Source organism: Vipera berus (genome assembly GCF_964194415.1).
Source record: "Vipera berus genome assembly, chromosome: 2".
Classification (NCBI taxonomy): domain Eukaryota; kingdom Metazoa; phylum Chordata; class Lepidosauria; order Squamata; family Viperidae; genus Vipera; species Vipera berus.
In genome coordinates this window covers 28,193,021-28,206,472 of record NC_138203.1, presented here as the reverse complement: position 1 = coordinate 28,206,472, position 13,452 = coordinate 28,193,021, and the positions used below count along the sequence as shown (strand labels likewise).

Here is a 13,452-nt window from a genome sequence, read left to right as displayed (position 1 = left end):
AGACCAAGCCTACATTCAAACAGTGGTTTAAAGAGATACTACAGCTGTACAGAAATAGTTGCTTTTTTGCTGATAAGTTATTTCTATCCCTCCTACAGGGCTATTATTAGAAGAGACTACACTGTAATCTACTTGAATGAAAATAGGATGGTTGATTTTGTTTTTGTTTTTTTGCATATGAGCTTCGTACCATGATGATTCAGAGCAGCTTCAGCATTTGAAAGGTCAAAAGTGATGATACAGGGCATTTCCATACAACCAGCCTCCCCATTGCTCAAGTTCTCTGATTTCACAATGAACATTCAGAAAGGCTTGACTGGTTTTTCCCCTACTATTTAATATCACTAGTACATCACAAGAGCAGGCATGTTTACTTTGTGAACTGTGAGATGAGCAGTATATAAATTAGATAAAAGTTGGATGGATGGATGGATGGATGGATGGATGGATGGAAGGAAAGAGAAAGAAAGAAAGAAAGAAAGAGAGAGAGAGAGAGAGAGAGAGAGAGAGAGAGAGAGAGAGAGAGAGAAAGAAAGAAAGAAAGAAAGAAAGAAAGAAAGAAAGAAAGAAAGAAAGAAAGAAAGAAAGAAAGAAAGAAAGAAAGAAAGAAAACCTATCATACTCACTGAAAACTGCCAGCCTATCTCAGCTTACCCTTTCTAGCAGGGTGATTAAAAAAAGCTTAACCCACCCCCAGGGTTTCTTTCCTTCTTTAAAATAAGTTTTAAAAATTGCAGGCATTTTTGATATTCATCAGGGTGGCAAATTCCAGATGCCTTATTCTGTTTCCGCAGTTCTTCTACTAGCCCTGACTTCCTGACACAGGGCTGAGACACTGGGAGTTAGAAGCTGGGACAAGCTGAGCATCCTTGCCAATCACTGTCCTGTCAACATAATCCCATACAATCGCGCTGCTTCTGCAGTGACCCACAATGCCTAAAAAGAGAAGGACTGTACCCGGTTTACAACAAGCCTCATAACTGCAGCTGGAAGAAACTCAGAAAAAGGCAATCAGCAAGTACTGAGCAAAAAAATCAGCTAATCAGCAGGGGATTCCATTCACATTAAACTTGTCTCTACAACTCTATCTGGAAAAACCCATTGAAAATCAGCTGGAAAAGGAATTTATAAGCTTTTTGTGTTTGTTTGGGGAGGACATCACTGTCATTTGTATTGATCTCTACAACTAACAATGGAACTTTTACAGTCATTCAGATAACAGATTTGAAAAATAGTCACCACACTTAGATGGAGGCAAGCCTCTCCATTCTGAAATTATCAGAGAAACTTTGGAAGATCTTTCTCCATCAAGTCAATCCAGATGTCTCTTTTATGAATTTCATCATATCATATATATAGCATGGCAACTAAAACACCGAAATATGATTTGTATAGCGCTGAGTTGGAATCTCAGTTCTGATAGCCCTTCCAAATTTGGAAAAGCTCTTTGTGATGGCAATAGAGAACAAGACCTCTTCTGTAATACTGGTAGGACCTTTTTCCAATCTTATATGTTGAACTGCACTTTCCATAAACTTGCTGGGTGAAGATCAAAGAAAAGTGTGTACTTCAAACGATCCAGACATTACCAGGTTGAGGAAGGCTGCGCTAAATAGTCTAAATAGACCTCTCCAAAAATCAATACCTTAATCCACCCAGTAGCAAAAGTTTTCAAAGCAAATGATATTCTTGATCTGCCTCCTTCTATATCCCTCTGCACATGCATGCAAAGAGAACACTTTGTATTCTATCTTCAAAACATCTGTTATTGGGTGAAAATATAAAAAATGAGAAGCAAGGAATAAAAGACAAAATAATTATGCACAGGGAAGAAACATGAATATGCAAAAGCAGCTATCTCAACACTGTGCAGTGCTTAAAAATTCAACTCTTACAAATTCAAAATGTCTGGAAGAGATAAGTGTGGCACTAAAAATATAGCAGCAAGTATCCTTTGGGAGGAGAAATTTCATCAACCACTTTGGAGGATACCTAACAATCAGAAAAATTGAAATCTGATTTTACCTGAAAAGAAGCTTACATATAAGCTGGAAGGCAAGAGAAGATCTCACTGCATAAAAAGCTAACCAACTGCTCTTTTGTCTTTTCCTCTCTCTCTCTCTTTAGTTTTGGGCGAATGGCAATTTTATCTAATCATATCAATGCAGAAGAAAAAAAAACTGGACATAAGGTTATAGCCATTAATTGGACAATTCTATATACTAGGACTGTGCAAAACATTCCAATGGATGGGGGAGGCTTCACTAATTATATGAGTGTGTAGTAGTACCCCCTTCAAGGCATTAAAGCAACTGCTTTAATTTTGTGTGTACATGCATAAACTTTCCTGCAGAGACTGCCAATCAAGCCAAGTAGCTGTGCATTTGCGCTCAAATGCAGCCAGTCATGAAAAGCTTTCTAGAGGACAGGACAATTTCAGTGCTTTAAAATGCTTGTCACAGCCTGTCTGTACCACTGTCATCAGGTAACATTTCTATGTCTCCTTTCAGTTGCAACTAATACTTAAATTTGGTAGATTTATGCTACCTCAAATATTTTGAAAGCTATATACAAACTCTAGAACAGGGATGTCAAACTCAATTTCATTGAGGGCCGCATCAGCATTGCGGTTGCCATCAGGGGGCCGGGTGGGTGTGGCCAGGGTGGGCGCAGCCTACTGGGTGGGCGTGGCTGGAGTGTGTGCGGCCTACTGGGTGGGCATGGCCAGCTATACATCTTTCATGTCAAGGGTGCCTTTGGGGGCCTGGGCAGGAGTGGGGCAGATCTGAGGGTTTCTGGCAGAAGGAGATGGGACCGGGTCAAGTGCCAAGTCATGGTCCACTGGAGGAGCCTCACTGTTCCTCTCAGGACATGGGGGGGTTGGACGGTGGCGTGGAGGTCAAATGCCCAGCCCAGTCCTCAAACACCCACAGCACTAAGCCCAGCCCCACTTCCCCAAGGGGGTGCCCAGGTGCACTTATTCTTCAAGGTTGCTGCTGCTGTGCTTGCTCTCCTTAGCCAGATTGCTCATGGGTACGAGGGCAAAATCAAGAGGGAGTCCCACTCCCTCTCCATGTGAGGAGACCTGGCTTTGTATCCAAAGGTTCCTTAGCAATAGGATGGGAGACACCCCAGGATAGGCTAGCAGGAGGGGGCAAGGGGATGGTGAAAGGGCAACAGGGAAGGACTAAGGCAGGACTTCCCTCAGACCCTCCCCTCCCTCCCTCCCTCCCTCCCTTCCTTCCTTCCTTCCTTCCTTCCTTCCTTCCTTCCTTCCTTCCTTCCTTCCTTCCTTCCTTCCTTCCTTCCTTCCTTCCTAAGAGTAGTGGGAAAATATTTGAGATGAGGGAGGGAGAAAAACAGGCAAGAAACACAGCTGGTGAAGTGTCATCCTTCGTGAGGAATGAAGAAAATGCACCATTGCCTGGAAGTGGCCAGCACATGGCCCTCGCCTTCTTCACATATCCGGCTTGGTGGGCTCTGGGGGAGGGGATGCCATGAGCAGCACGAGAGTCAATGTTACCTGTGCAGTGCTGCCCAGCCCCCAGCTTTCTGGGTTTTGGCAGGCAGCAGGGTGCTCTCCTCACAGTGCTGAGAGGCTGAGCCGGGTGGCATGAATCTGAAGAGAAGTGCAATGCTGCCCATCCCCTAGCCTGCCTGAAGTAGGCAGGGCCATGTGCTGGCCACTTCCAGGCAATGGTGCATTTCTTCATTCCTCACAAAGGGTGATACCTCCCCAGCACGTGCCCAGTGGGTGGGGCCGACACGGCAGGGGCTGGTCCCTTGCTGTTTCCAGACGGCCTTGTGGAGCTAAGACTGAATGCGTTTCAGCATAGATGGCCACCACAAAATTGTACATTGGCTCCCAGCTGGCCTGGGTCAGGGCCAAGGCACCGGGGGCTGTTCCCTCACTGTTTCCAGGATGGGTTCTCGGGCCACATGAAACCACTTCACGGGCTGGATCTGTCCCCCGGGCCTTGTGTTTGACATGTCTGCTCTAGAAGAATGCAGAAAGCAGTAGAGGTAGTTCTCAATTTACAGGTGTAACTGAGTCTAGCAATTTGGTCGTTAAGTCATGATGGTTCTAAAATGCGTCATCACATGACCAGAACCAATATTATGATCTTTGTGGTGATCATTAGGTGGACCCATTGCTTGCTGTAGGATGTTTTCTTTTTCCTGGATACTGACTGTGGGGCGCTGCAAATGGCCGTAAATGCAAACTTGTTGCAAGGGTCCAAAATGTGGTCATGTGACCATGGGGGGAAGAGTCATCATAACTTCAGAACTGGGTTCAGTCATAAGTCAAGGACTATCTATGTTAGACACTGTAAAAATAGTCTTCAACTCACAACCCATGACAATTTGAATTAATGACAGCCTCTAAAAATTCTATTATGACCTAAAATTGAACTTATGATCATCACCCTGCCTCCATGGACATATGATTGCATTTAGAGTTAGGGTGGCAACAGGCTCATTGTTTTTAATGTCACTTTTGTTTTTATAAATAATTCAAGGTGGCAATCATATCTAATAATAAAACTCCTTAATCTCACAACACATAGACAGGCTCAACCACAGTTTCATCCAGGATACTCTGAGCATCCTAGAGTAAACTAAATCCAAAAACTCTAGCCAATTTCTGGAAGCTTGGCATTTAGACAAATCTGCCATCAATACAAACATAGAGATAAACCACATTTGCACATCATTTAAAAGAGACAATAAAAAACAAAAAAGAAACAAAAGGTCCAGACCACATTCTCCTCAGCAGTTAACAACCAGGTAAGCAGAGATTAACACCAGACAAACATGCAGAACTACCAAAGAGAAAACTATCCCCTCACCAACATTGGCAGGGGAAGGGTATATAAACAAAGAGCAAGCCCCACACTCTTTAGCACATGATATTACACAGTTGGCTAATGAAATGTCTGCAAGTAAACAAAGCTCAGAGAGTACCAAGGACTCCTCAGTTCAACTCCGAGCTACATATATTTTCTTCTATTCTGAAAGCTCTGCAGTGTCCTACACAGAACTGATTTCTTCCCAATTTGTATAAACAGACTGTTTCATGAAGAATTATAAAGTATGACACAGTTTGGTTAGCCTAATCACATGATGGCAATGGGGAAATGGGTTTATATTTGTGTGCACTCTCTCTGTCAACACATAAACCTTATGTTGTGCAAAACTTTGGAATCCAACTAAGAAATGTTATTTTGTACCCCCGTAACATCTGCTGGAGACACTTTAAAGCATCTGTGACTTCCCTCCTCCTCCCCCCAGCTTGTACGGCTGCTCTTCACAGCTGCAACTTTATCCTGGAAAAGATGCATTTGGTTTAAGGCATTTCCAACAAGTTCTCTGTGCATGCCTATGGAAACTCCAAATCACATTTCTCCCTTTGATTCTGAAGTGCACTTCAGCCCTAACAGACATGAATGAAGACCTAAACTTTCAATGAATGTATTATGAAATTCTTCCTCTTTGATATAAACCTGTATTATACCGATCACTGCTTCACTCCAGTGAAGTTGACTCTGGTAATGCTTTCTAATTTATTTCTAGAAATCATCCACTGAAGCCAAGAATGTGCACAAGATTGGGGGGAGGGGGGGGGAGAGAGTTCAAGAAGGCAATCACAACCATGGGGTCAAAGCCCTGTTTTACATGCAATATCCATAAAAAGGGACAGGGCTTTAATCCCATGGTTACAGGTGCCATCTTGCTTTTTTGCACACACCCTTGCACTCCCTTGGTTCCAGTGGATGATTTTCTGAAATAAATTATAAAGCATTAGAGAAGGCAACCTTCCCCAACTCAGCACTCAGTTATGTTGGAAATCACCTAGAAATCACCTAGACAATATTGGTTCTCCCTTGCTTTTCCAAGAGGACAGATTTTTTTCACACTAGATATACTGAACTAGTTGTACCCACAGTTGCCTGCATGAGTAAAGCTCAACTGAGATTATGGATTCCCTTGGGGGCAGTTGAACTCCCAAGTGCTGAAAGAAGGAGGGGGGTCAATCAGCTGTGTTAACAGCATGACACACCTCATTTATTTCCAATTTTCTATCCTGGTTGTCCTATGATGACAGGTAATGAGGCAGACATAAGAACTGGACTGACTTGTACAGTAGCACAGAAGCAATTGCCTTGAAAATGAAAGGGAAAAGAAACTATGGCGGGACAAAAAATCAGTTTAGACAGCACAGCAGAACAGAGTATAGTTTGAGGATTTATTTCCAGTGCTTGAGAGAATATTCTGAAAAAAACCCCTTAATTCTGTATTCCCAACATTATAGCGTATGCTTCAGTCAACATACATAGGCAACCCTCTCAAGAGTCAGATATAATTTCCACCAGGAAGTATGTCAAGCATCTTTTAGAGAGGGACCAAACTCAGAGCTCCTTCTGAAATGATTGAATCTTCTGATGGGGAATTAAAATGAAAGGCTTGGGTCAGAAAGGGTGTGTGTTAGACAAACATAAGTCTTGCAACTCTTGCAGGTTATTCATTCACCCAGATATCACACCTCGTGATCAGACTTCCAGGATGGCACGCTTCAAATACAAACTTTTATTTCCTCAATTTGATAGTTTCTAAAGGTGTTGAGTTTGTAACTTGCATAAATCCCAGGGGGCAAGCAGTGCTTCTTACTTGGGCACTCTCCAATCATGCTGGAATTGCAGGTCCCAGAATTCCCTAGAGCAGCACATCTAGCATAGGGAGGGTTGTACTATAATACATATAAAAATCAATTGTATACTATGTACTATCAAAACCACTCTGGCAGTGGTTTTCCAAAATTGAAGTTATGGTCCACTTTTCTAAAAGACAAGGTTCTTATCTGATAAGAAGAGGCCACCCACAGAAAAGGTCTTATTTCCCCTCCACCATGTTTTTAACCTCTGAAGGACCACATGTTTGGAGCGAGGCCTCTGCGGTGACTTTAAGGATTTGAAGGGAAAACCGGGCTGGCAATTGGAATTGGGCTTCCTTTACAAATGAGTTTAAAAATACGTACCGCATTGCTCTCAGTGCAGTTTTGTATGCTAGTTCAGCATCATGAGGTAGGAGAGAGGTGAAAAGATACTTGGCAAAGGTATGCATTGGAATACTCTCCCGATGGATGATTTCACCTAGACCGCTATAGGGTCCAGCTATTGGAGAGGGGAGGCAAAAGAACAGAAAATCTTATAATGAACACTATAATGTTATTGAACATAAAATTAAAAACTTATCAAAATGCCAGACATTTTGCATTAATCTTTGCCAAAAAAAGAAAACACCCACTGTAAAGTAAAAACTGTCTCTGGTGAGGAGCCCTCTCCAAAAACTGCAAGAATACCAAGTAGAAAATATTGTATTGAAGCAAAGAACTGAATCTTGTATAGATTTTTGAATCGTATTTTAAAATACGTTTTAGCAGAATAGAGTTTGCAGCTCAAGAAAGTATTTGAAAGCGAGCAATATTCCAACGCAGATCTCTCAATCTATATGCAGTCACCGAAAATGTGTATTTTTCCCTAGAGTGTCGTGCATGTTAAGGCAGGTCACTGTAAGAAATGCTTGTATCCTTGGATCACTCACCCAAATTCACAATAAGTGCAAATACAGGAACAGAACATTTTAGGTGTGGCATACCAAGTCAGCCTACTCAAGGAACTATATCCTTGGAAGCAGCTTTCCATGACTCTGTAGGATCTGTATATAATGAAGATCTTCTCAAGATCTGAACATATATGACACTAGATATATGATCTACTACTACAATAATGATAGTGCATAGTTGCCCTTAAATATAAACTTTTATATACCGGAAAGCATCTCTGGTATCTTTGAGTATTTTTTTAGGAAAAGATCTCTCTCTTAAATCCTGGGGAACTATTGTCAGTGAGTGCAGTTGAGCTCCCCAAACTGCTAGTATAAATCAGTATAAGCTACTTTTCTATAAATCTTATTTTAAAAAGAAAAGGGAGATAATCACTCTTAGAATTGGATTTCGTAGAATACATCAGTCATGCAAGTTTTTATCAGTTTTTACCTATTAATCCCATTACATTTTTCCTGACTTAGGTGAACCTGAATAGCCTTCTAAAAGAAGCTTGTGACCACAGTATACTGAAAAACTGTAGCAGAAAAATACGAATGATTGTGCTTGAAAGATCCTTAATGAAAATAAACTATCTTTTATTTTTTTTCTCAATGAAATCTCCAGAACTATTACTTTACACAAATTAACAAACATTTTGCATTTGAACCATTTCAAGGAGTTTCCTTTCAGTACGTATTTAACTGCTTCTACTCTTAGCCAATGAAATAATGGAAAGTGTTTTCAGATGTTACAGTTTTAATCATTTAAACCTTTGTCATTATAACTGAGGGCTACAGTATTGCAGAGAGATAATATCTTGTAAAATTATCTGGGACTTATGAAGTGGGTAGGTTCTTCGGTGGAATAAGTTTGGTCATCTGCATTTTAAATCTGTGCACAGTTGAATCCCAGAAAGACAAAGCTGCTGTTAAAAAGGGCTTTCTGGATCCATAAAGATTCATTCCACCAGTCCTGATGGAGTTGTGCTGCCCATGACAAAGCAGGAATATTAACAAATTTTGGGGGCTCATAATTCTTGCTGGAGTGTGCATTTAAACTAAGACAAGAGCAACGAGCAGTTCTCTTGGATTAAAAAGGTAAAGGTTCCCCTGCACATGCGTGCTAGTCGTTTCCAACTCTAGGGGCCAGTGCTCATCTCCGTTTCAAAGCCGAAGAGCCAGCGCTTGTCCGAGGACGTCTCCGTGGTCATGTGGCCAGCATGACTAGACGCCAAAGGCGCACAGAACGCTGTTACCTTCCCACCGGAGTGGTCCCTATTTTTCTACTTGCATTTTTACGTGCTTTCGAACTGCTAGGTTGGCAGAAGCTGGGACGAGTAACAGACGCTCACTCTCTTGGATTAGGAAGCATTAAAAACATACCACTATAATCTTACAGTTAGACTACCGCAATTTGATCTATGGGTTGGGGAAACGTACTTGAACACAATCCTGAAGCTATAGCTGCCCCAAAACACAGCTACCTGACTACTGAATGGATAGTAGAACAATATCATTGGTTGGCAATAGCTCCTCAGCCCAATACAAAGTGCTGATGATTACTTCTAAAGCTCTGTATGGTTTGGGCTTTTGATATCTTTGGGACAGTCTGGTCCTCATAGAATCTGCCTGCCCACTGGGAGGGGTACTTTGAGTTTCCTTCCTCCAAAAGATCAAACAAGCAGTAGCAAAAACTTGCAAGGATGATCTTCTTGGCAACAGCTGCCTCACTTTGGAATACTCTATCCACTTTGATCCCCAGAATGGCATCAAAGTGAAAACTAACCTCTTTTGCAAGGCTCTTCAAAGCTCCTCAATCCTGAAGTTAGTTTTGATGTGGAAAATAAATTTTATCTTGATTTTATTCAGTGTACTGAATTTTTATCACTTCTATCTTTTTATTATTTATAAATTGCCTAGCAATTTTGTAAATATACAAGCCCCAAAAGGATAGAAACCTTGAAAGGTGTGACTACAGTCTAATTCAATAAGATTCATTATATCATTAATGATTTTAATGCACAACTGTATTTTTTGATATTCATCAGTATAAAAATACTCACGCAACAAGCCTAAACAGAATAAATACAGTTCTCAGGGCTCTGCCCTACATTTAGGCAATACTAAGTTTAGGTCAGAGGTCTCTAAAAATTGATACAACCCTATCCTTGTTACTGCACCAGGTTCCTCAAAGAAAACTCAATACCTGAGTTTTGATTCTTGTACTTATCTACAGAAAGTGCTTTTCCTTGGAAAGGTAAGAAAGATGCCCACTCTTATATTTACTTGACTTGAATTTTTGTATTTGTTGTTGTATCCATGAAGGGACAATGCATTTTAATTCTGCCCTCACAAAGTTTCAAGTATTATCCATCCTTCTTAATTTAGGTAATATTTGCTTCCAGAAAAACTTCATTAATAAAAGTTATTTCAATCATTACAAAAATCTCCATACACTTCTGGGTGAAGTTCCACATAAGATGGTCATAGAAAAGCACGACTAGAGAAAGAAACTTCTTGTATAAGAAGCAAAATCTTTTCAAAGGAAAAAAACACCCAGAAAGTCCAGTTGCCTTTTGGAAAAAGCATCTTTAGGATAACCATGACTTGGATCAGTGGTGGGATTCAGATATGTGAATAACCAGTTCTCTATGTGGATGCATCTTCCGCAAATCCATTTTGGGCCTGGGCAACAAAAATTTAGCTACTGGTTCTGCTGAAGTGGTGCGAACTGTCTGAATCCCACCACTGACTTGGATGATTGAGAATCTCCATGACTAGAGAAAGCTTAACTGTATGTGTTTTAAGTTTCATCTGAAAGCGATAGTGATGACTATAAGAATTTCATAATTTCACAATGTGAGATTGAAATTTTCCATGCTCGCTTCAAATAGTTAGAATTACAACAAAATAAACAAACTATTTTAATTTCCATTCTGTAGAATCAAGGATAACTATCTCTTCATATGTGCAATATTTAAATTTGTAGATTGGGAATAGTTAGAAGCTCTCCAAACAGTCATTAGATTTGTAAGAGCTTGTTGATTATGAAATGAACCTACTTAGGAACCTGCCTCCTATTTTTGTTAAAAGCTGTTAAGAAAGAAAGTTATCGTCAGTAATCAGCTACCTTCTAACAGGAAGACTGCTTGCTTTTGGAAAATCTTCACCAGAGTGTCATCCAATTCTATTTCATGTAGCTTGGAAATTAGCTGTTCCTCATTTCGACAAACCTTCTCTTGCGCATACAAGCCATCAGGCATTATCCTCTGCTGACCCAATCCTATCAATGCCACTTCCACTGCTAGCGTTAAGTAAGATTCTCCTTCTTCTAAGAATTTGTGGGTAGGCAAGTGATAGTATTCCAGAGATTTGCATGGGCCCATGTTCTCTAGAACAAAAAGTTACAAAATAAAAACAATAAAGCCACTGAAAATGGTTTCTCTGAAATTATATGCCTTATTTATTCCTATTCTTTATCATTCATAAGCTTCCTATAAATGTAGCAAAAACTGGGATAGTTACATTTTAAGTCTCTTTTGTACATCACACTAAGCCAAATATTTGTTTTTGCTTCAGCATTTTCTATGAATATAGCAATGTAGTTTGTAAATCATGGCTTATGTCATATAATGTAACATTAACCAAGTCAATTATGTTTTATCCAATAAACCATAGATAAATAAAATATGGTTGAGGTGTGATATGAGAATCCTGTCTTACAATAAGCCAATCAGAACACAAAATTTCAAAACATACAAAACAGCATTTTTGTAAAATGTATTAATAGCAATTTGAAAGGAGTCAAATGCTGTCTACTCAAAGCTTAAATAAAAACAGCAAAAGACTGAACAATGAATTAAGAAATCCTTACTTCTGTCATGAGCTCACTATATATGGTTGTAAGGAAATCTCTGTTTCCTATTCTTTGTCATCCTTCATCTGCAATATGCACGATAACAATACTGACTAAATCATAGCAAAGTAGTAAAATCATTTTGGGAGCCACCCAGATTTCAATATAAGATGGGCAGTTATGTAAATGTTTAATATAAATAAATTATATTAAATAATTTAAAATAAAAATAAATTATAATTAAATTATTTACAATATGAACAGATAAACATGCAATGCAATATTAATATTCTTAATATCGTCAAGTAATAAAGACCACTTGCTCTGAATTCAGAAAAGATCTCAAATTCAGTCCAACATCCTAAACTAAAAAAGGATTAGCTAGATACATTTTTCCTTAAATTGGTATTCTACAGATTTGCTGGGGTTATAACTCTCTGAAATCTTTTCAGCCATGTTGGCTGGGTACCAACACATTTGGAAGGCATCAGTTGGGTGAACTTATACCTCTCTTGCTATCAGACAGCTTGATACATTCAGTCAGTAAGATAAGGCACTGATTACTCAGAACAATCTTCTATTTCCTGAATTTCCCTTTCCTAAGCATTTTCAATATCCCGTTTCAAGGAATGTTTTAATTATGAAATATTTTGGCTCAAATTGACTAACAGTTCCAGATCTAGTTCTTTCGTTAACATGCAATAAATAATAAAATGAAACTTGTCTGAAAATGCTGAATCCACATACACAGCTAGTATAAGATCAGATTTTACCTGTGAAATCTGAGAACACATGGAAGCTTTCATCATCCACCCTGCAGGCTTCCATAAGGCTACTGAAAAGAGTGCCAATTGGATCCAATGGATGCCCAACCCAACCTTCTAGATTTGTAATAGAGGTAACACCTTTGTGAAGAAGTTCTACATAAAAAAACAAGCACACATATTGATTATATGATAATAATTGTACTGATATTGTTTACAGCATTTTAAAATGCAGAACACACGTTTCTTTTTCTTATCAGTTAGACTTTTCCAAATCAGTAAAGTAAATACTAGGAACTACTGGTCATAAATGAGCTAGAAGCTAAATTCAGATCTCTAAAATGCCCATCAGAGGTTCGCAATGGATGAATTGTGACAATGCCAGTAGCCGAAATTTTGATTAACTACAACACTGCTTAGCTTTTTCAAACTCCAGCAATGAAGAGGAATCCTGGTCAGTTGGAAATCATCAAGATCAAGCAATGTCTCATTTCCTAGGAATCAAAAATGTTGACTCTACTAACAACAGCAACAAAAACTGTCTAACGTTTTTACAGTTGTTGTTGTTAATAGTCTATCCAAACTATCTTTAGGGCTATTTCTACAGAATTTATAAACAGGAAGCATATTTATACTATTCACAGAAGAGATATTTATTTTAGTTTCTGCATTTAAAAAATGTTCTCTATTTTAATTAAGAATTCTTTAGAACTGAAACCAAGAATGGATAACTTCCAAGAGAATTTGTGTCGCATGGAATAGAAGAGGTACATTATGGATAGTTCACTGACAGTAAATGACAAAAACCACTTCCTGAGCCCCCAACAATCTGCAAAGGGTTGACTATCTACTCAAGATTCCAGAAAATACTAAAATAAAATTTGATTTTACATAAAGGGAAGAAAACTAGAACTGGAGGCAATAGCAGCAAATGGAACAGTAATATGGGATACTACAGATAAGTTACTCAGCTCAAGCAGCTCCTATAAATTTTTTGCTTCAGGCTCACAGCAATCTGCAGAACATTTTAGGTGGAAAAGAATGAAGCCCATAAACACAGCTCCAGCCTCACTGTCTGAATACCTCCATGTATTCAGGTGGGAAGTCTGAGAGGCAGATGAACTTGTGTTCAGTTTTCTACATGAGCTAGGTCTGGAATAAAGCTGGGCTCTTGATCACACTGCCATATGAACTTATTACAAGTCAACATTAATACAGATCATTCAG

General features: G+C 39.4%; 1 protein-coding gene across 1 annotated transcript in view; it reads right to left on the bottom strand.

Annotated features, from left to right (window-relative positions):
- ZSWIM6 (zinc finger SWIM-type containing 6) overlaps positions 1 to 13,452 on the bottom strand; it is a 127,927-nt gene that overhangs the window by 16,842 nt on the left and 97,633 nt on the right. The window contains exons 8-10 of the mRNA XM_081317834.1: positions 12,235 to 12,381; positions 10,736 to 10,996; positions 7,037 to 7,172 (exon numbers count right to left, since the gene is read on the bottom strand). Of these exons, the coding sequence (XP_081173960.1) occupies positions 7,037 to 7,172; positions 10,736 to 10,996; positions 12,235 to 12,381 (544 nt within the window). The remainder of the gene's footprint in view (positions 1 to 7,036; positions 7,173 to 10,735; positions 10,997 to 12,234; positions 12,382 to 13,452) is intronic.